Raw genomic sequence first — 22428 nt, 5'->3', positions numbered from 1 at the left:
GGATGCAAGAAGGAAATAATGCCAAGTCTTAAGTTTGTTCTCTCCAAGTTCAAGGCAGTGGGCAGACCCAACCAAGGAACCTTCCCGTCTGGGACCCAGTTATGGGCAGGCACAGGAATGGTGACAGTTTGGAAAGTGATTTGTCCCACATACTCACAAATCATGTCTTCAAAAGTGGGGGAATGGCAGAGCTGGCCCTGACCCCTACCCTGACCTCCCCATTGCTCTGTCTTGCAAGGTGTTTCATTGCTTTTGAGTATTGCCTCAGACCATCTGAGTGAAGCAGAGCCTCTCTTTTATTTTTTATTTCCCCTTCTAGTGCATTCATGAGGATGAAGAAATGCACAGATCACACTCTGTGACCACAGAGTGATATGTAAATCATGTTTCTGGGGTACACATGCTTCCTAGGGCTTCCTCTGATGCTGCCTGAAGCACAACAGATGTGCTAACTGGCCTTTCCAAATCCCAGCCCTTTGCAGGGGGAAGCACAGCACAGTCTGCTGCATCTGACTTCCAAAAGCAATGGGGAATATGTACAGAGGTGGAAGATGCCCATGTCTCAGCACTGTTATGGTATTATTTGTCCAGTATTTACCAGATTTAACAGACATACACTCTCCTGGCCCAAGGTCTTGGCAGCATCATTTTAGATTAATCAGGCCTGAGCTACCCAGGTCAAAAAGGGGATCATGAGGAGTCAGGACATTCAAAACATAGAGTTTCTCTCGAGAACAGAAGTAGCAAATTCTATCCCATATTGTAATCTGAAATAAAACAGCACCAGTTTTCCAGCAACTCTGTGAAAAATCTGTAAATTGACTAGACTTCATCAACTATGATGACAATACCAGAACCTATTTTCTTTGTCCTGTTTTCTGTGCAATGAAGTGACCCAGAGATGTTTTTCCATTCATGAATCAAAATAGGGAAATATCAGGTTAAAGGCTGAATAGAAGAACTTGGCTAAGAGCAATAATTCTTTCCTGTTATAATTGTTTATAATTATTGTTAATATTATTGTATTATCAACCAAAATACCTCTATTATTTTATGCAGCAGAACTCACAGGCCCTATGATCTACTGCACGCAGTTGCACAGCAGTCAAGGGTAGGCTTAAAACACACTTCCTTATTAATCCTAAATAGACGTGACTTTCTGGTGTGGCCTCAAGCAAATCATCTCACTTTCGATGAGACAGATGAAAAATGTGGTATAAAGGTCGGACCCACAGCTGATGTAAGATGGAAGAGACCTGCAGAAATTGTCCTGCCACAGGCTTGTACTGAGAGTACCCCCTGGAGCCGGTGAAACTGGCAATACACAGTCCGAGCTCTCTGCATATTCTCCCCTGCAAAGGGACAGTCCTTGTAAAAATATCCATTTACACAGCAACAGTCAAAGTAAATTTCTCCATTTAGATATCCCCTTAGCACTGTCAGTCAAACACATGGTCTTATCTCCAGGGACTTCCAACAGCTTCATATTCTGATTGGAGTGCAAATTCCTACAACATGAAGTAAACACCTCTGGCCCCTGGAGCAGCCCTTTTCCCGGAAACCTGCATAGGAAAACCCATGGCACTCTAAAAGACCACATGGCAGAATGGAATATTTTCAGTCTAAATCCACTTTTATTGCTGTTTCCAGCCATCACAGGAATCACACAGCATGCAAGTCAGGAAATGCAGACACCAGAGATCAGCTAAGTGGCAAATACCTCTCACTTGCTAGATCAAGCTGCCAGCTGGTGCCCTCAGCACTGGACTCCCCTCCTACCTCCAGCTCACAATGACTCTGAAATCTGGTGCTAACCTCTCTGCTCCAGTCATCAAACTGAAAAAGGAGGCAAATATAAACTTTATAGTCTGCTTCTCCAACTTGTCTTCCATGAAACACACTCTGCAGCAACACTCCCACATAAACTCAGCAGAGAACACTGACATTAGCAAAGCTGTTGGGCTGGTTCATTGAAGACCTAAACCCAGCAGAGCAAGCAACTCCAGAAGAACATTCCTGGTCTCTGCCCGCTAACTGGGCAATGAAAACAAAGTGAAAACTGCAGTGTTGAGCCAATGGATAAGACAGCAGGAGATTTCAAACTGCACCAAGCATGATGGCAAATGGAACCAAAGTTCAGAAGAAGATCAATATTTCAGAATCTTTTTCTAAAGAGAGATTTTATTATGTTTTTTCTTTTGCAAGCATGTATCAATAAAGCTAGAGTACCAGAGTCAGAGAATAAGTGGGTTTATAGAAGAGAATAAAAATAAATTTTTAAGTACTTTTTGCCTGGATGGTTCAGGCACATATTTTCAGCCTTTGGTGCAAAGGGTGCATCTGCAAAACTCTGCACTGATGGGCAGTGGTTTAAATGGCAGCCCATGTTCTGCACAGCTGATAGCCCACCTGCATCAAAAGGTCAGTGGAGATGGACAGACTCTACCATAGCACCTAACAAACAATTCTCTCTGATTTTGGAGGCTTTATCTTCCACACTCAGATATTGAGACTTTGACTGATTATCCCTGAGCTGGTTCATATGTGACGCAGGACAGAGCTGGGACCAAGCCTCCCATTCACTCACCTCCAAAACACCAGCCACCTCTTGAAGGTTTAAATAAAAAGCTTTGGAGATTCAAGATGAAAAACTAAGGCCACCTGAACAATGGCACACCTGAACAGTCCTTACAATGGGACTCTGGTCATTTCCTATGTCTAACTAGGCTACAGCTGAAAGTATCACTGCACTGCTTACAGGTTTTCTACTTAATATCATAATAACACAGAGAAATATTTCATTACAGTGACTGCTTTCCACTAGGATTGAATCACCTTTGTATTAAGCAAGTGGGAAAAAACCCCTCAAACAACAAAAAGATTTGGGTTTTCTGACAAAAGCTGTGTGCTTTGCTTTGATTGAGGTCCTCTAGGAGCTCTGCTCAAGCTAAGGCAATTAATTTAAGGTATTTTATCTCATACAATTGGGATATAATCCTAGGTTTTTCAGAAGTAAAACAGAAACGTGACACCAGTTCAGCCCCAGGTGTTTTTCTCTTTCCTCATTGTTGTGTTTCATGGCAACTTTCCATATTTAAAAGCTATCATACATAGAAACCCATCTCTTATAATCCACAACCATTTATGTGACTCCCTAGATCAAGCCAACATAAGAACCATGTGGAGTCAGAAAGCAGGTTCAGAGATGATCCAAACAACCAGTATGGCCACACTGCTGAGAGAGCTGTCAGTCAAGGCCACTTCTAATACCACTTGTAAATTCAAAACCTGCTAAACGGGTGCTAAAGAGTTCTTGCTGAGCTGTTAAAATATTTGCCTAACCTGTTGTGCAGTCCTTAGCAGGACTTCACAACACTTCTCACGAGGTGATCACTTGAAGCTTCTATAAAATACAAGGAAAAAAATGCCACCAAAGTGTTTTCAGAAAAAAAATAATCTCACAACAGAAACCCAGGAAGAGAGACTAGCAGATCTTCTCTCCCTCACGTTCACCACATGTGCACTTCCAATGCTGAGTCTTCTGATGAAAAACTAAATTACTTGTGGGTAGGAAATTACAAAGCACTATTAAAATTATATAGAACTTTCTCATGGTTTTTCTCTGGTGTTTTCTACAACATATCAGAAGATTAATTTTTTTACTGTCCACAGATGCAACAATAACCACAATTACTTCCCAAGGAACATTCAGTACAGCAACACTACATATCCCTCTGTGCCACAACTGTTTTTCCACAGCATCTGCTGGGGACTGCCACTGCTGAGAATGATTCTGAAAGCTTAAGGTGTCCTGCCTGAGCTCAGCAAGCCAGGATCACTGTTGGCAGGGGAGGAGAAAACAGATGCAATCTGCTCAGGATAGACCAAAGAGAGACTTCATGCAACCATGGGCTACAGTGTAACCTGTGCCACTAAAGGCAAAACTCCTGCTTCTAAATCAGTATTAAACTCATGACACCACTCCTGACTTTAAAATATTATCAATGAAAGAAGAATCAGGTTAAGAAGATTAACCATAGAGACTGCATCCTCCCATGTATGCATAAAAACTCACACAAGGGTTTTCACCGAAGCCCGCCAGTGATAAGACACCCAAGCAGCTGCCTGTTGCTGCAGATAAAATGCTTATCACATCACAGCCTGGCCCACCAGCATATTGAAGTACGAAGGTGAGTGATTCATTTGGATTACTTTAATTTCTGAGACGTAACTTAGACCTCAGTCATTTGTCTGAGTTGTTCCCATTATGCTTCCCTTTTCTGAGTGGCTATTAAAGTAGTCAGAATGGTGGGACAAAACTCTCCTCCTGGACATCGCAGGAGTTCAGGATGTGTCAGATAAATGTATCAAAGAGGAGATTATTCCTGAACAGTAAAACCCACTGGAAATATATATGACAGCCCCAAGGCAGTCTGACGCTAGCATGCCTCACCTGGGGCTGTTAGACAAACAGCTTATATTTTACTCAGAGTGAAAAAAGCACACACATTGTGGTTCTCTGACACTTTAATCTTAACACAGCTGTGAGCTTCTTTCAGCAGAGAAACCTTCTGGGTGAATGTGACCTTTGGATAAATCCTTCCATATTCTCTGTCATGGTATTTATTGTTACAGTCAGGCTAATGATTCACTTTGTGAACAGCCCTGGGAGGGATCTTTTTTATAGCAGCCCCACAGACCTGTAAACGTGTTCCTCCGTCACTGTCACACCTGTACTACAACAGGGGAAAACAAAGGGTCAACTAAAAAAAAAAGGAATATATATTCTTTCACACTTTCATTTGGATTACTGCAAGGAAAGACAGTATTCATATTTACAAGATATATAAAGGAACACTAAAAATTTTTAACATTGAAGCAACTGGCTTCTGGTAAACTCTGTAAGAAGTTATAACTGTTTGCCAGAAACACTAGCTACCTGAACATAATGCATTTTCCTAGGATAAGTAAGGCGTCACTTTTCCATTCAAAGCAGACAGTGGATACTACAGAGAGGACAAAACTAATATAAGCCTTGAAAACCAATCCCTGCGTCTGCTAGTTTTCAGAAATCCCACTAACCTTAAGATAAAGCTGATTTTCTTGCAGCTCAATATTACAAAAATTGTAATTACAAATATTACAATTTTTGCCCTCAATATTACAAAAAAATTTTCTGTTCCTACTGCACATAAGCACAGTAATCCTCTCTTGGTCATTTCACACTCAGCTCATAACAAACCCTTTTGTTGAGCCACCAAGAAGCCTGAATTTAATCTGAACATGTAATTTGATGAGCTGCCCAGGAAAGGACATGTCAAAAGCTGCCAGATAAACTACTTTTCTGGATCGAAATGTTGAGTGGGTTATTGGGCTACTTCATGAAATACCATCCTATCTAGAACCCTGAGATATGTGAGCTAGGTCCACTTTCACCACTAACAAAAAATGAATCAAAGACTTAGTTCATGTCAATATGGATGACTTTCTCACATCTAAATGGAAAGCAGACTTAAGCATTTTATTAGTACCTTAAGCCTGAAAATGAAGGATGCTGCCAGCCACAAGTCAGCATCTGCAAGAAATTAATTTCTGTGTTCAGATTTTTAGCGATGCATATAATTCAGGCAACAGTTAGGATAAGGCAAAAATACATATGTTGTGTATGTAGGAGTGATAGCCACGTAATATGTTGGTTTATGAGATCAGTCTCTGATCTCTAACTTTCCTGGCTCAAACTCTCAGGCATCTGATGTTTTCAAATGACAAAACTTTTAACACAAAACTTTAAGTAGTGGTGACCTGGAATGAGTTCAGGTTCAGTTACATGCTTCTCAGGAAGGAGCAGTTCATGTCACAAAAGTCATCATTTGTTTGCAGTAATTCAGAGACAGTCAAGGACTGGATAGATACAGGTATGATGCTGTGGACTTCAGCAAGCGGTGCTGTCACACCCTGAGCTGGAAACATAAAAGTAAGACACCACAAGAAACTTCTGTTGCTCGTGTTCATGCCGTACCCACTTAACACACAGAACTCTCTCCCTCAGGCTGCCAATCCAGCATTTGCATGCACTCTGCATAACAACTGTATGTCAAAGGGGCATTTCCACAAATAAAAGGCTCTTAAAAGCATTACTGCAATACCAATTTTCCTAAAGAATTGTAGAAAAATTAGAAAAAAATGTTGGGAGTCTTTCAGAAAGTCAAAGAAGTTATTATCCTTGAAATAGGTTGCTATTGGATGTCTAAACCATGCAACCTTCTGCTTTCAGTCACCATCCAGATTTCATTGGTCTTAAGGGAAAAATCAGGCCTAGTTTCCCCCCAGTCAATATTGGTCCTCAAGTCAATAAATCTGAATATTGACCACAACACAGAAGCCAGTAAATGTTTAATATCTTCTTCTGGGTTTTAATTATAAACACTGAGGAAATTTATCAACTCTTGACTTCCTAGTCATATGGAAAAACTTTTAGACATTCACCACTGTTGATCATTCCCATCACAGTTATAGAACTAAAACATATTTCACCAACAATTCTCTGAGAATTTACTTTTGAAACCCTGGCATAACTTTGAACATAGCCTGCATCTGCTTCAAGGACAGCAAAAAAAATAAATAGCGTCTTTTTATGTTATTATTTCCAGTGCCACAGTTAAATATCCCCTGCCCATATAAAATTTTAAATTCTATAGATGAAGAAAGTTGACAAAAATCTCTGTGGTATTCCTTAACTAAAAAGTGTTCCTGGCCAGGTACTTTATCATTTGTAGAGAAATATGAACAGCACTGAGAGACAAAGAGAAATAAATGAGGCAGGTGAAGAAAATTCTTGGGGCCACAGTGCACAGTTTGCATGCAGCTGATAAAAAGAACCATATAGTGTGAATTCCTTGCCTCAAAAACCAGATGGGAATCCTGGCCAGGGATATCACTGGCTACCATGTAATACGGACTATGGCTATGGAATAGATTATGTCAAGTCAGGCAGCAGTCTAGACATCTTGGGAGAAAGCACAGGCTCATGAGAGAACACCCTGCCAAAGAAATTTGTTCCTTTGGTGTCTCTCTGCCACCATGTTTGGTGTGATCTCACCCAGCTGTGCAGAGTACACACTTCACAGATGCTGTTAATTGCATTCTTCCTCTGCAGGGTGAACTGGGTGGACACCAGTTTGAAATGATTGTATAGAAATCAAACTAACCAGAGAGACAAATGATCTGGAAATGAGAGCAGGTGAGTTAAAGGAGAGCTGGAATATGAACCAAATATCCCTTACAAATGGGCTGAAATGCCTGGTGTAATGTATTTTGATTTTGGACTAGTGAATATTTTGAAGTAAAATCTTCACTGCTAATGGTTGCAGTGAAGATTTGAGCCTTCTGTAAAGTGAGGAATTGTGACATGAATAGTGGCAACTACATTTTTCAGATACTGACAAAACACAGCCTAATGAACATATAGAACCTGAGATCATATAAACAAACTAAATGGCAGAAAAAATATATTGTGGGATCTGTTTAAGTTCTTCTCTGATTACCGAACAACATTCAACCCATTCTAGTGATATACTGGTGATCTTTATACTGTCAGCAAATTGTCTTTGCCTTCAGACACAAGGCCAAGAAGGGTATTCCTCATGCCAACCTGTCCATAAGACATTTTTGAAAATGTTTTCTATAAACACAGCAAATATTAAAAATATTGAAAGTTTACATCATCCTTTGAGGACAACAAGGACATCTATAATCTACGTCATCACCTTGCCATGCTCCAAGGAGTAAGGAAATTTTTTTTCATGAAAAATTGGATGAAAAATTAATATAACAGAGAAAAACCATGTAGACAGACTAATGAGCAGAACAACAAAATTGGGCCTTCAAACTTCAGCCAAATCTTTAATATCTGAACACAGAGTTCAGTGGGAGTTTTCTTGCATATTGTCTCCTCCTGCTCCAAAAGCAAGTGTTTTATAGCCCATGCCTCAATTCATTGCTGGGTTTAGACTTATTTTAAGGTTCTTACTTGCCAAAGACACATTGCTGCATGGAATATTAATGAGATTGTCATCTCTACTGGGCCTTAAAGGAGCAGAGAAGATTTAGTGCCCTCTTAAAAAAGCTAGAAATGCTTTTTTCTGAAAGTTTAAGAATTTGTGCTTTGACAAGAATAAGACAATACACTTTTTGTACATGTGAAACCTCTTAAATCCCATCAAAAGGACTTGAGCTTGAGGCCAGGAACCAGAGATTTTCACATTTTAATCTTAACTCTGCTCTTGGCTTCCTGCACAGCAAAAAAGTCTTTCTTCATTTCAACAACTTCAAACCAGGGTACAGTGAGAATTAAATGTTTACAGTGATTTGAAAATGTAAAGTTCTAAGAAGGAGCACTCAGGAAAGGAACTTTGCAAATTTTTTTTTGCTGCCATGGTATCCACCATCCTCAACAAGCTCTTACTTCATGTACTCATAGACTACATGACCTTAAGCACTCTCTGTAAACTACATACCTCATTTGAGAGCTGATGTACAAAAATCAGCTGTCTGAATACCTTAACACTTACAACAGCTTCCTCTGGACTTATCAAAAAAGAAATTACTTGTTATTAATTTTCACATGCTAGATTTATTTTAGCTTTTATGTTTGAGGAATATTATGTAAACAGAATGTTAGTTGTAGGAGTACCCAGGAATGCAAGAAAACATATGGCTTCAACTCCCTTCAGTATTCCCAACACATTCACCAACAATTTTAATTTCAACTGGCCTAAGTGGAGGAGTCAGAGAGAGTTTAACACGCTCATCCGCTGCATATCATGATGAAGAGGGGAAATCACAGCACCTGCTCTCACATATGCACATCCCTCTATTTTGGGTGAAAATATAAGCCTACTGCTCCCTTGGGGTGAGGAAGGTACTTGTTATAGTGTAGTTTGGATCCAGTGGCATTTTAGTTCTACCCCTGCTCCAGGATAACACTGACAATCACCATAAGTCAGTGTCTGCTCTGATGAATCCACCTGAGACAGAGTTAATTATGGGAGCACAGCCACACGTGTGTTTCCAGTGGGCATCACAACAGTTTAAGAGTGGTGAACCCAACACATATACCCATACGTTACCCAAGATTAGGAACCATAGTAGCAAACATTTAAGAGGGATAAATACATACTATTGGATAAGCACAAGTACCTGTGCCATCATTCTTGTCTACTCCCACTGAGTCTGCTCTTTGCTTTGGTGCTGCAATGCTTGAGGATACAATAACCCTCAGGTGCTATAACTTGCCACGAAGCCTCATGACCTTTTGTTGTCATGCCCCAAGCCCTCACCAGCACATATATTGCCTTGCCAGATACATATAGAACCTGTGTGCTCACAGTAAATCAGGGGCTGTATCTGTCTCTCATCTTACTGCTGGTGCCTGGTGCTCAATCTGCTCTTGCTCTCAGAGCTTTGCTGCCCAGAGTGTGAACATTTTGCAGGTTAAATAGCGACAGGAAAGGACCCCAAAACGGATTGTGCTGTGCTTGTTTGAGGCACTGTGTAAATCACAAGTCCTGTAAAGTGCTGATTCCTTCATGGGCTGTGAAAAATGACAGAAAAATGAGGCTTGAATAATTAAAAGTTAATTGCTTTACACACTAGCAGTTTGTACACTTGAGAGAGCAGGTGTGGATTATGGGATCTTCACACACCTCTCAGTACAATGAGCCCTTATGGGGACAGACAGGAAAGAAGGAGATTTGCCTATACCCTGGATTCCTGCTTTATACTACAGACAGCTACTTAAAAGCTGACATAATGCAGAGGTCCACAGAGATCTCAAAGCCTGGGAACATCCCACATTTTTAGATGCCCTGTGAGATTGAGAAAGCAAGATAGCAAAACTGAAGGAAAAATCTCCAAAGATTAAAAACACCCACAAGAAAGCTTTCAGTTAAATCTAACCCATATAATGCCTCTAAAATTGACCCTTCTCATGCAGCAAGTCAGCTCTCCAAAATACAGGGAGACCAAGTTTGATAAGCTCCTTGGAGCTGTTAAAACCTTCCTAAGGCAAACTTTCTACAGAGTTTTTTGTGCTGCTCACAGCTTATGTCCTGCTTTGTCTGGTTATCCTGTCAGAATCATAAATGAACTCATAAGAATAACAGGAGGATTAGGTTAAGCTTATTTTTAAAACATTTCCCACAAATTCATCTCATTTGCCTGCTTGTAAACACCCTTGCTCATCTTTGCTGTGTGTCTAATTATGCAGGATATACTGCAGGAGGCTTAAAATAGGAACCGAAATATAGTAGCTTTGCAGTTATGCATGGTAAAGGAAAGGTAATTAAAATGTCATGTTATGAGATGTAAACTGATCATCTCAGGGGCCTGAAAGGATTTCTCTCCCATATGTGACATGGCACAGTTGGCCAGCTACCATATGGGTGGGTTTCCTCTTCCTTGCAACACTTACTGACCTCTCCCTAAGGCAGAATATGAGATCTGATGGACTGGTTTCTTGAATTATTTATTTACAGAAATAGACATGTCATCAGCTAAGCATCTCTGCATTTTATTTAAAGTCAATACTGCAATAAAGCTTAAAATAAAAGAAGCTAAAATTGAATTAAAACAAATTTGCAAATAAAGCCTTACTGAGAACCTGTTGTAGAGGTTAATTAAAATGAGATTGAACAGAAATCTTGGATTTTGTAGCAGCTGTAGTTAAAAATCTCTGGTACCTGACAGAGACATATGGTGGTTTCCCTGACAATGCTTAAAACTTTTCCAAGTACCATCTCTCCAAAAATGGGATTTATTTTTGCAGATAAAAAGAAATATTCAAAGCAGCAGGTATTTTTTCTTTGGTAATGGATTAAGTTGCACCAACTGGCAGGCAGCATCTTTTAAAAATATTTCCACAAGGGAGGAAATATCAGTCTGCTTTTCTACCAGTTCCTATCCACACCTTCTCTTTTTAAACATCATGCATTTTATTATAATACTGAAACATCAGTTGTGCTTTGCAGAATGGGAAAGGGCTCTTTCAAAAACTATTTATTAGTGTATACAACAGGGATGTGCTTGTATTTCACCATGACAGTCCTACAGCATGTTCATGCTCACTGTGAAATAGTGGCATTTGAATATTTTAGCTTTTATAAGGATATTTATGACAGTGAATTCTATATTAAAGAGCATGTTTTAAAAGCCTATAAAACAAGCTTTGAAAAATGTGAGGGACAGCAGACCTATCCTTGCAGGTTTTTTGTACAAGTTCCTTACAGACAAGAAAAAAGAACCACAAGTGAATTCTAGCCAGCAAAACACAGAAAGGATCTATCAGTTCCCTGTGTTCAGACAAGTTAGGTTTTGTGCCTTGGAAAGTCATCCTTTAGTTTTCCCCTAGGAAAAAAAGAGACCTGCGAACAGGATATGGGTGTCCAGATTTGAATGTGTTTTCTTTTGTCTACCCCAGTAAAGAATGCTGATGAAACAACTAGCTGAAGCTTTCTGAAATTATCTGTGGTACAGCAAATGGTGAGAAGACAAAACAAGGATTACTAACTGATGCAAAGATTACTGTAATACAGCTGCCTGGACAGGAAAATTCATAATGATGAAAACCTGTCACCCAAATATAGCAAAATTCCCATTGACTTCAATGAATCAGAATTTTACCTCATGACTTCAATGCACTGTAGAAAAAAAACCCAAAAACCAGAACCAAACTACCAAACCTCTATCAAAAGTAATCCAGGAGCAACAAGTTCTAAGTATGCAGTCCATACTGACAAAAGATAAGGGCATTGGGCATACATTGCTTTTCTGTTAGATGTCTCCCCCCTCCTCCCTACTCCATAATGCCTACCATTGTTCAGGACAATTTTTGTCTCAGTCAAATTGACCTTACAGTTTCACCTGCAGAGTCTCACATCTGTCAGACAATGGGCAATGAGGAAGACAGCAATTGGTTATGAAATACCTGACTTGAATTTCATTGAGCCAGGTAATAAACCAGAAAGAAATGAAGTTTTACTGGGGAGAAGCAGGTTTTCACCATAAGTCTCTACACACCTCCATCATGATAATGACAAATTAAGTTCTTTCCTGCAAAAGTGAGAAATGGAGCCTCATAATGCACTTACAAGCAGTATGAAACAACATCTTATTCTGTGTAAAAGTACAGGTAGGTTTGTCATCATGTAATTGGGTAAGCAAAACGAACACATTCCAGACTGCCATCCTTTGAAGGAAAGGAAACTTCCAGGGGTTTAATCACATAGTAGTATGCTGCTTCATCTGGTTTTCCTCTGGCAGATCTCTCCTTGTTAAAAAAAATAATAAATTAACTTTCCATACAGGGGAGTACAAACTGGGTCATTGGGGAAGCATGCACTCCTTGGCTAGAAGCAAGCTATGGACAGTCCCAGGTGAATGGTGTCTATCCAACACCACTGTTTTGTCAGATTTTGGAGCTCTCTCCACCCTAATCCCTCCCTGCCACTGAATCCCAATACCTCAACAGGAAAGGAGACATCTGTGAATCCTCTGGCACTGCTTCGATGTTTTACAGCTGTAATAACCACCGATACAAAGAGAATAATGTTTTCTAGCCCCAAATTCCTGAGGTACTTTTCTAAACAGACACAAGTGGATGGGACTTTGTTACATGAAAAATACCCCACCAGGGTCAGGGGTGTGGGGAAAGATGAAGAGGAATCATGATCTGCAGATAACTGAGCTCAGCTTGGCTTTAGATTTATCTTTTCTGACCACTCAACCCATTTGTCCAAATCCAAACTTCTAATCTTTACATCTAAACAGTATTTTTCTGGCAGCTTGCACTCATTCACTCTTGGCTATATCAGATGAAAAATATTCAAGGAGGGGCTTAAAACAGTGGTGATCTATAGACTTACATATATGCAGTAGTTTTGCAGTACTCCTTACCATTAGCATGTAGGCAGGACAGTTTGATGCTTACTCCTAGAAATCCCAAAATACATCAGACACCACAAAATCTATTTTCTTTCATTGTTAGTGCTGTCAGCCACCAACAGTCTAAGTCAGGGTGCCCCTTACCATATTTAAAGCAGTTCATCACAGCCTTACACAAAATGCACAGGTTGACACTGCGTGGTTTGGGGGATAATGTCAATTCATATAGGGGTATAAAGGAAAGGCAGTAGGGAGCCCAGGCAGATATGTGTGGAGAACTGGTTCCAAAGCACCAGAGCTTTTGCAGGGGTTGGGGACACACTGGCTCTCTCAGTGCCTATGCATCTACTACCAGAGTGCCGTGCAGCCCTTCAGAAGGACATCTACAAGTTGGAGAGATGGGCAGAGAGGAAGTGTCTGAAGTTCAACAAAGGCAAATGCAGGGTACTGTACCGTGGAAGGAATAAGCCCATGCACCAGCACAGGCTAGGGGCCAAACTTCTGGGAAAGAGTTCTGCATCTAAGGACCTGGTAGTGTGCCCTTGTAGCCCAGGAGACCAATGGTGTCCTGAAGTGCATCAGGAAGAGCATTGCCAGCAGGTTGAAGTAAGTGACCCTGCCCTTCTACTCTGCCCTGGTGAAGCCACATCTGGAGTGCTCTGTCTATTTCTGGGCTCCTCAGTACAAGTGAGATATGGAGCTCCTGGGGCAGGTCCAGGGAGGGCAACAAGGACTGGGGAACTGAGTGTTTTTCTTATGAGGCAGTTGGGCCTGTTCAGCCTCAAGAAGAAACAACCGAAAGGGGACCTCATTCATGTGTATAAATATCTAAAGGTGAGGTGCCAAGAGGATGTTTCCAGGCTCTTCTTGGTGGTGCAAATCAATAGGAAAAGAGGCAACAGAGAGAGAAACAGATGCACAGAAAGTTCCACCTGAATATGAGGAAGTTCTTTACTGTGCAGGTGACTGAGCACTGGAATAGATTGCCCAGAGAGGTTGTGGAGTCTCCCTCACTGGAGATACTCAAGAACTGTCTGGACACAATCCTTTGCAATGTGCTCAAGGATGATCCTGCTTCAGCAGGGAGGTTGGACCAGATGACCCTACTCTTGTCCCCTCCAACCTTACCCATGTTGTGATTCATAGAAAACTCACACCCTCATGTAGATTTGCTTAAAAATAAAAAAATAAAAATTAATTATTTTAAATATTTTTAAATTCCTTTCTAACCAGAAGTTCCCTGGGTAGTGCAGCTGCTCAGTGACAGTTTGCCGAAGAAGTTGAATAAATTGTTTCATCCTGAGCTCCTCTCTGTTGTGGTTACGCTGCTGCTAGTACTCAGACTCAGGGCCAGCTTCAGGCAGATAGTCTGACAGGCGCAGAAACATCCATTCCTCAGCACAAGGGCCAGTGGAAGCAAGAGCCAACCCCTGCTCTGTGCCAGGTCTGTAACTCACAGTTTCATGCCATCAGTCCCTTTCTTGAGCCAACACCACTGGCTTTGTCTTGAAGGGCGACAAAGGCCAGCTCTTTCCTGGGGTGGGTGGAAAGACATCTGTGGAGGCTGGTTCAGGAGCAGGAGCCAGGACAGGAGAGATACATGCTCTCCCTGGTGAGAACTAAGAGCTACAGCAGCCCTGCACTCACACCACAGAGGAGCCTTGGAGCAGCCTGACCTCAGCCAGAGCAACTGCTGTGCCCTAATTCACAGCTAGGACCTGAAAACCTTGTGGGGAGAATTTTACAATATGCATCTTGGCAATAAACTGAGGATCCCAGTTCCATCCACCCCTTAAACACTTGAAACACGATTTTCTTAAGTCATTCTTCAGTGTACATTTCTTTTGTACCATCCTGCTGAGTGAACACAGGGGCACAACCACATGAATTTTACAGCTGTAGGACATCACTGTTAACAGGGAAAAAGACCTTCAAACTTTTTGCTTCAAAGTCACAAATCCTTGGTCCCCATCTTTCAGAGTTTGTAATTATCTTTGCAGTGCAGTGGTTCTCATGTTCTCTGCAGCCATTTCACGGCATCACTGCCAATCTTAATAACAGAGATCTAACAGGCTACACAACATTGCAATTTATGCTTTAACTCCAAGCAGTAATATTTTCTCTAGTTAAGTGGAAATGTTTAGAAAAACTGCAAGACTGCAGCAGTTAACTGCATAAAGTTAATAGGTTAACTGAGATAGAAACTCATTAATTGATTAACCCAGAACTATAGATGGAATAATGTCACTACATCACAAGGAACATTTAAGTCAAGAATAGCATTTAAGTAGATTTGCAATTCTTAAATTCCTGTGATTAACAGATTAAAACAAATTATGCTATTAGCATGTTAATTATTGCTTGCCTAAAATACTGATGATTAAAACCAAGTTTTAAGAAAAAAACACATCCCAGGACAAATACAAAGGAGAAAAAGAATAATTAATTATTCAGAGTGCTATTGGCTGCTAAAAATATAATAATAACAATAGCAAAAATATATATTAATAGTAGGAAGAATAGTAACCATAAAAAGATTTCTCTTAAGAGTTAGGGACACAAATTTTCCAGTGTGAAATAAAGAAATCTACTGCATGACAAAACCAAGATATTGAATTTTTTCCAAAGTTGTGGCAGCAGTGAGAGACTCAAGCACTAATTAGTCATTTATGAACTCAGCTGCTGTGTAGGTGTATTCGAGATGGGTGATATACTGATACCATGTCCATGTCATGTTCCAAATCTGTTCCAACTGCTTAAAAAAAAGGACCCCACCAACCTATTAGAAAGCCACGGATGCCAATGAAGGCAGGTGTTCGGGGAGTATGAATCCTGTGTCTTCCTCTACAGTATCTCCTGCAGCCACATTTCTCCCTGCATAAAACAGCATTGCTGTGGCTCTCTCACTGCAGTTTCCAGACCCGTGGTAGGGGCTGCCTGCTCCTGTGCCTCCCAAGGAGGCTCCTGAGAGGTGTCAGTCATGACTAAGCAAAGCAAGCATGAGGACACACTAGTCACCTGCCCTGCATGATCACATTGCTCAATGGCCTCACCTGCTGAAGTCACCTGTAGGCCCCTGATACAGCATAGCTCAAAGATGCACAACAAGATCAGCCATGGAGTAGGGTTTGGTGACCACAGAAAGTCCTCTTCTCCTTTTTCAAGTTCCCTAAGATCCCCAAATCCTCATCCATGAGCTTAAATGGCACCGTAATATTTCCCAATAATGTCATAGAGCTTCTTCTGGTAACAGCACAAGATACTGAGATAGTATCACCTATTTTTAGTTCTGCTTATACTCAAGTTTCAGGAGTTTGAGTGACAGCTTTATTACATACTTGGTTTAAATATCTTGCCTAAAACTTGATACTGAGTAGCCTTGGTAACTTTCCTTTATTTATTTTTATCAAGGACCACTCTAGGATGGTTAGCCATAATGGAATACCAAAATAGACAAGTGGCAATGGTAATGACACCAACTGCTAATCTCTTCTTCACACAGGATTTACCAAAATCTCTTAGAAATTCAAAAGAGTTTTCCTGCTTAATGAACATGCCTCCAAAAATCTGAACCCTAAGAGTTATTTTTAGAGTATTACTCATGAGTACTGAACAACTAGAAATGCATTAAAGACAAAAAATACCAGTCCAAAACTAAACAAAGCAAACCACAATGAAAAAACAAACAAAAACCAAAAACAAACAAAAAAATCAAACAAAAAAAACCCCATAAAATGTGTTTAGTTACAAAACAACTTTAAAAGTGGTATAAAATTAGATACTGAGTTTGTTAGTCTGCATTCAGGACTATTTCAAAATCCTTTCTCACACTTCCACTGTACTTTCTTCTGCCACATGCTTTGCAGGGAAACACAAGTCACCAAAGTAACATCACAAAAAAGGGGTTAAGGGCAAGGTGCAAAACCTAAGGTGTCATAGATCTATCCAGATCAAGTTTGGGAGTCAACATGCAGCTAGGTCTCTATTCTGTAAAACATGAACTATATCCTTTTCACATAACAATCATGACAATCATGCTGTATGTCTTTTGGAAGGCTAACAAAAGGAGAAACAACAGCTGTAAAAAGAATGAGACTTAATTTGAGATATTTTCACAGAAATCTCCTCAGTAACATAATGTCAGACAAATGTTTGCAGTGCATTGTTCACTGCCTTTTTTGGTATTTGGAGAAAACATATCCTAATTCCTAATGTTCCTGCTGAATTTATTTCTATTTCTGAGAATTTTTATTAACAGCAGGTCACTACCCAAGCAGCAAAATGAAAATGAAGCAATGTCAGTAATATAGGAAAGAATAAGCAAGAAAGGTTAACTCCTGAAAATGTAGCATTTCCAAAGGAAAAACTCCATAATATGTAATGTTGGAGGATAAAAACTGAAAAGCTATTCAATTCAATTAGGACATTGGGAGAAAATAAAAGAATTTAACCCTATCATTCTGCCTCCTCCCTTTTCTTACAGCTAGGAGCCTGATCAGAGTTTAAAAAATGGAATTTAAAAAATGTTGGTTAAACTTTCCTGAAATTAGAGAACATTGACTAAATATTCCTTTCCAAAAAAGCCTCAATTAAAAGCTGAGGTTTCTTTGAAAAGGCAATTTGAATTTTTTTTAATGGAAATCTAAATCTCTTGCAGAAGCACATCACCAGTAATAAGTTCTTTGAAAAGAAATTAATGAAAAGTGCAAATCTTTCTTGAATGTGTGTCCCATAATCATTACCTCCTTGCGGACACTTCCTGGTATAAAAAATGGCCACTATCATTAACAAAATTCCTTGCTACAACTTTATCAGTTCCTAACAAGAAGCAGCATTCTATTACATACCATTATTTAGCTATAAATTATAGTTTATCTTCATTCCTGTATTGGAAGCTGAGCATTTTAAAAGCTAACAACATCTAAATGGAAACAAATGAACGGCTACTTCTGACAAAATATGATGGTCATTTCAACATAACTTTTCCTGAGGGAAAAATACACTTTTCTACAAAAGGACACAATCAAATTAAATACTTGCTTTATTTAATTATTTTTCCAGGACAAACAATAGACATCATTTTAAGGGAACAGAAAAGCTCTATGGTAATTCTTGAATGCAAGCATGTAGAAATTTTTTTACTGTTGTAGCCAAAATATAAATAACTTTCTGCTGTGGTGTCAAGAGGTGTGTTGCACCAAATTAATCATGAGCTACTTTTAAAGAGGAACAAAAAATCCACTGCAAAATTAAACAAATCTCACTGTGCCTGTTTTCCATTTGCATTGTCATCACTTACCTTTAAAGGACGATGGAATTGAGATGGGAATGTTGCTGAAATGCATTCAAAGACTCTGTGTGTGTTACCTTCTCTAGTGCTCTCTGTTGTGCCTTCAGCCATTGGAAAAGATAAAGTATTATAACCTGCACACATCTTTACTCTTTGCCAGGCTGTTATCACAGGGATACACCATAGCAAAATAAGTGCAGAGGCACACAGACTACAAGCCAAGCTGTATGTTTTCTTCTAGCATTTCCCAGTTTCAGATGTATTCTGCTGGATTAGATGAAAGTATTTCTGCCTCATTATAAAAAAATAGGAAAGGCAATTCATAAGGGAAATTGAGTCATTCTAGAAAGTTTTTCCTAATAAATCAAATAATTCAGTGGATGTGCCCGAGTGGGGAAAGCTGGGAGTACAGAGATCAGGCAGCTCCATCCACAACCATACAACTGTGACTCAGCTTACTCTTACCTTTTATGTCAGGCAATCAAAAGAATAGACAATTGTAATACTGAGTGAGGGGTAAATAAACTCATGCCAATTAAAGAACAGAAAATATGTCTTTGTGGTTTAGACTGTAAGCATTTTCAAGATAAAAGAATTTTAAATAATTCACTCAGACAAGAATTCTAGATCCTCATCTGTCTTTCTTTTTGCCCAGGGCAGGACAGGCCATGCATGGAATTCTTTGTTAACTCTACCCTTTCAAACTCTCAACCCACAAACCACACCATCCAAGAGGCATTAGACAGATTTAATATCCCTACTTTAATAAAGTAATTTTCAAAATATTTCTGGGAAGATACACTTCTGTGGACCACTAGCAAGAGCAATTGAAGTCAGCCTCAACTTTACAACTGAGTTTGAAATCAGAGGGACTTTACAAAAATGTTTTGAAGTCTCTTCCCCCTCTTTTTTCAGTCTTCAAAAGTATTTTTTCTCTACGTTATCACAAATCTGTCTGCCTTTCTCACTGTTGGCTGCTCAGGACCATCTTCTTCTGATTCTGGACTCAGAAAACCTCCCATAATATAAGCCTTTCTATTAATTCTTAGCAAACATATCTCAACACATATTCAAGTGCTACCAAAACTGGGCTACTGAAACTACTGCATGGTTTTTCTCCTCATACAGTAATTTAGTATGTCCCTCCACAGCAAGCCACACTTACTGGTAAAATGTGGTATAATCCACTGTTGAATGACAGCTCTGGAACTCCCACGCTTTGAGTTTCTGGCATTCCCGGTGAGCTCGGAGTTTCACCCTGACTGTCCCATGACAGAGCTCAGGTACAGGATTTCTCTGCAAGCGGCTGCAGAACTCATTAGACTCCACACGCCAGGATTCAGCAAAGTCGTCCACATCAAACTTAAAATTCCCATCCCCCCCAATCAGGTCATCTCGCTTGTGCCCGTTGTAATTGCCACACAGACCACAGAGTTTGCCTTTCAGATGAGGTGCAGCCATGACTTCCACAAAACTGTCTCCATCCCATGAGATTTCCAAGCCTAAAGATAAGAGAAAAATGCACAAAAAAAAAAAAAAAAAGAGAGAGAGAAGAAGAAATTGAAGATAAACTGATAAACTGCACCTTATGTTTGTGAAACAGTGTTAACAGGAACCTGAACAAAGCCATTGGCTTAGTTCTGATAATGCCGTTAGATTTCTATATAGCTCACAGTAAGTGCCCCTGGCAAGTGCAGTGTTTCTTGAACTACAGTCAATTACAACACACTCATGCCTATGTCTTCTTATTTCTGTTCCTTCTTGCTAATGAATGGGGTTATCCAAAAAAATATAAAGCTGAGAAAGGATATCAATATCAAAGGAGGGCTCTTGCAAAATTCTGCAAATTGAATTTGCTATGGTAAATTTCTAGCTGATTTTGCAGAGGTCCCAGAATCTCAACCATTGTTACCCATTGCACAGGAAAGATGTCCATGACCCGTGACACTCCAGTCGTGACCTTATGGGAAACATCCTATTCTTGCCTACAAAGCTGACACTGATTTCTCATTGGGGTGAATACAACTGTTCCAATACAAGTTACCTTATTTTGTGGGAGTAAAAAGAGTTTAAAAGATTACAACAAAGATACATCAGATGCGCAAAACTGTTGTAAGAAAGCATTCTGAATTGGATTCAAACTATTCATTCAAAAGGCATCAATTGCAAACTTTTTGAAGTTGTCTGCATAAGTCAGCAACACTGAGAAATAATGGTTAACATCTAACCTTCCTCTAGTGGCTGGGATGTAAGCCCTGTGCTACAATTTGCTTTACAGGAAGGTTTGGCACTTCTGGAACATCAAAATCAAAGTTACCTTTTGTGAGTAAAACCCATTTTATCTGTCTGTACCTATCTAAACCTAGACATCTAGCTTAAGTCAGCTGTCCAGGCCTTTTGATAGAGTAAATTAGGCAGTTCTGGATCACAATAGAATTGTTTAACTCAGAAGGAATTAACTACTGTCTGAATATCTTTCTCTTCCCAGCAATACTCTAGAGAGGCCAGAGATCAGGTGGAGACTAAACTTCTAGTTTTTACCTGAGTGATTGTAAGTTAAATGATTCCATTCTTTGAGGAATAAATAGGCAGCTCATAAGGGAAAACAATTTTGATATCTTTTGGGATAAAAACAACACCAAGAACCATTGCTGCTTAACTTCTACCCCAAAATGGCCTTTCTTGTAATTCCAACATCTCCTGAATGGTTCTATGTCACATCTGCAGGAACCCTGCATCTGAAGATCCCAAATAATTTTGCTGATGCTAACTTATTCTCATAAAATACCTGTGAGCAGCCATTAGTTACAGATAAACACAGGATAATGCTTTTCAACGGGATAATCCAGATTTTACCCTGTTCCCCCTTGGCTTAGCCAAGAATACCAAAGAGCATCACTCTGCAGTGCAGGACTAGGGCTTCACTCCAGCTCTCTTCACTTGCTGTGTGGGCTGGCTTAGCACCACCCTTTCCTCTTGTAAATCAGTGCTTGCCACTGTGTGATCCAAATCCTTCCCTATCCTCATGTTAATAATCCATATTAATATCCAATTAACATACCATTGACTCAGTTCAAAGCTGGAACCCTTCCTTCAGCAACACATCCCATTGTCTCCTACGACAATTCCTACCCGCACTGCAGAGGAATAGGGTGAGGTTCAAGAGGAAATTATGGCTATAGAAGGGTGTGTCCATCTTAACATCCTGCCCCAGTGCTTGTGTTACACCATGTCTCCAAGAGTTTTGGGAATGATTTTCTCATCAAGGCTGTGAAGGTAATTCTGCATCACCTGTCACTACAGTCCATGACACTGTTTTCTTACCACCATAGGTTAGCAATGGTAATACAAATACTGAAAAAATAGTATCCTGAGCTATCTATGCCTGAAATCAGTTTCAAATTACCTCATAAGTGCAGCGTGGATGGGGCCACTGTCTCCCCTTCCAAATGCACTTTACACCCAGCCAACTGAGAAATTGTGCAAGACTACAACTGTTAATGAGGGCAGCACAGTGGCAAGGGGGAAAGCTGCCTTTTAAGCTGCTTCATTATCATTGCTGGACAAATTCAAAATCCAGCTGTCTTTGCTTCTGACAAAACTGAACAAAACAATCATAGCTTGATTTGCAGACACAAGATTAATACTGCTGTGCTGGCATATAAAAAATACTTGCCATTAACTTATAAACCAAGATTTCTTCAGACTTGAGAATCACATAAACTTTCTCAAAGTTTAAAGCATCAAGATCCAAATCCTCAGACAGTTCTTTTCAGAAAATAACTATAGTTTTTAAGGCTGTGTTCAAGTTCTCCCCTCTGAGAGAAGCTCCCTCAGAAGCTCCCTACTTTCAACAAAGTCAGAAAAGACTGGCTAAGGATTATACCTTAAGTTTCCTTTTAGGACTATTTTTTTCCTTTAAGACAAAACTTAATGACTTTCAGTGAAAAAAACATTAATTATGAAAGGTTAACTTGAAAATTTTTCTGAATATTTATGCCCTCTTTACTTGAGTTAATTTACTTGTTAGATGTTGCTTTTGTAAACCTGCAAAAGGAATGCAGGTATGTAGAAGAAGAATAACATAAAATTATGGCTTTTCTCAGCATATAAAAATGCACATTTTTAAATTTAGAGATTCCTGCCTTGATTACTGCCTTGATTTCATTCAAGAGAGTCCTTGTGTAACTACCACATGG

At 39.7% G+C, this 22428-nt stretch overlaps 1 protein-coding gene across 4 annotated transcripts in view; it reads right to left on the bottom strand.

Annotated features, from left to right (window-relative positions):
• Positions 1 to 22428, bottom strand: part of BMPER (BMP binding endothelial regulator) — a 313199-nt gene that overhangs the window by 70071 nt on the left and 220700 nt on the right. For all 4 annotated transcript variants that reach the window (XM_088166083.1, XM_088166076.1, XM_088166078.1 and 1 more), the window contains one exon: positions 19395 to 19731. In XM_088166083.1, coding sequence (XP_088022209.1) covers positions 19395 to 19731 — 337 coding nt within the window. The remainder of the gene's footprint in view (positions 1 to 19394; positions 19732 to 22428) is intronic.

This window comes from Sturnus vulgaris, chromosome 1, assembly GCF_052056855.1.
Source record: "Sturnus vulgaris isolate bStuVul1 chromosome 1, bStuVul1.hap1, whole genome shotgun sequence".
Lineage (NCBI taxonomy): Eukaryota > Metazoa > Chordata > Aves > Passeriformes > Sturnidae > Sturnus > Sturnus vulgaris.
This window is presented reverse-complemented; position numbering and strand designations above follow the sequence as displayed.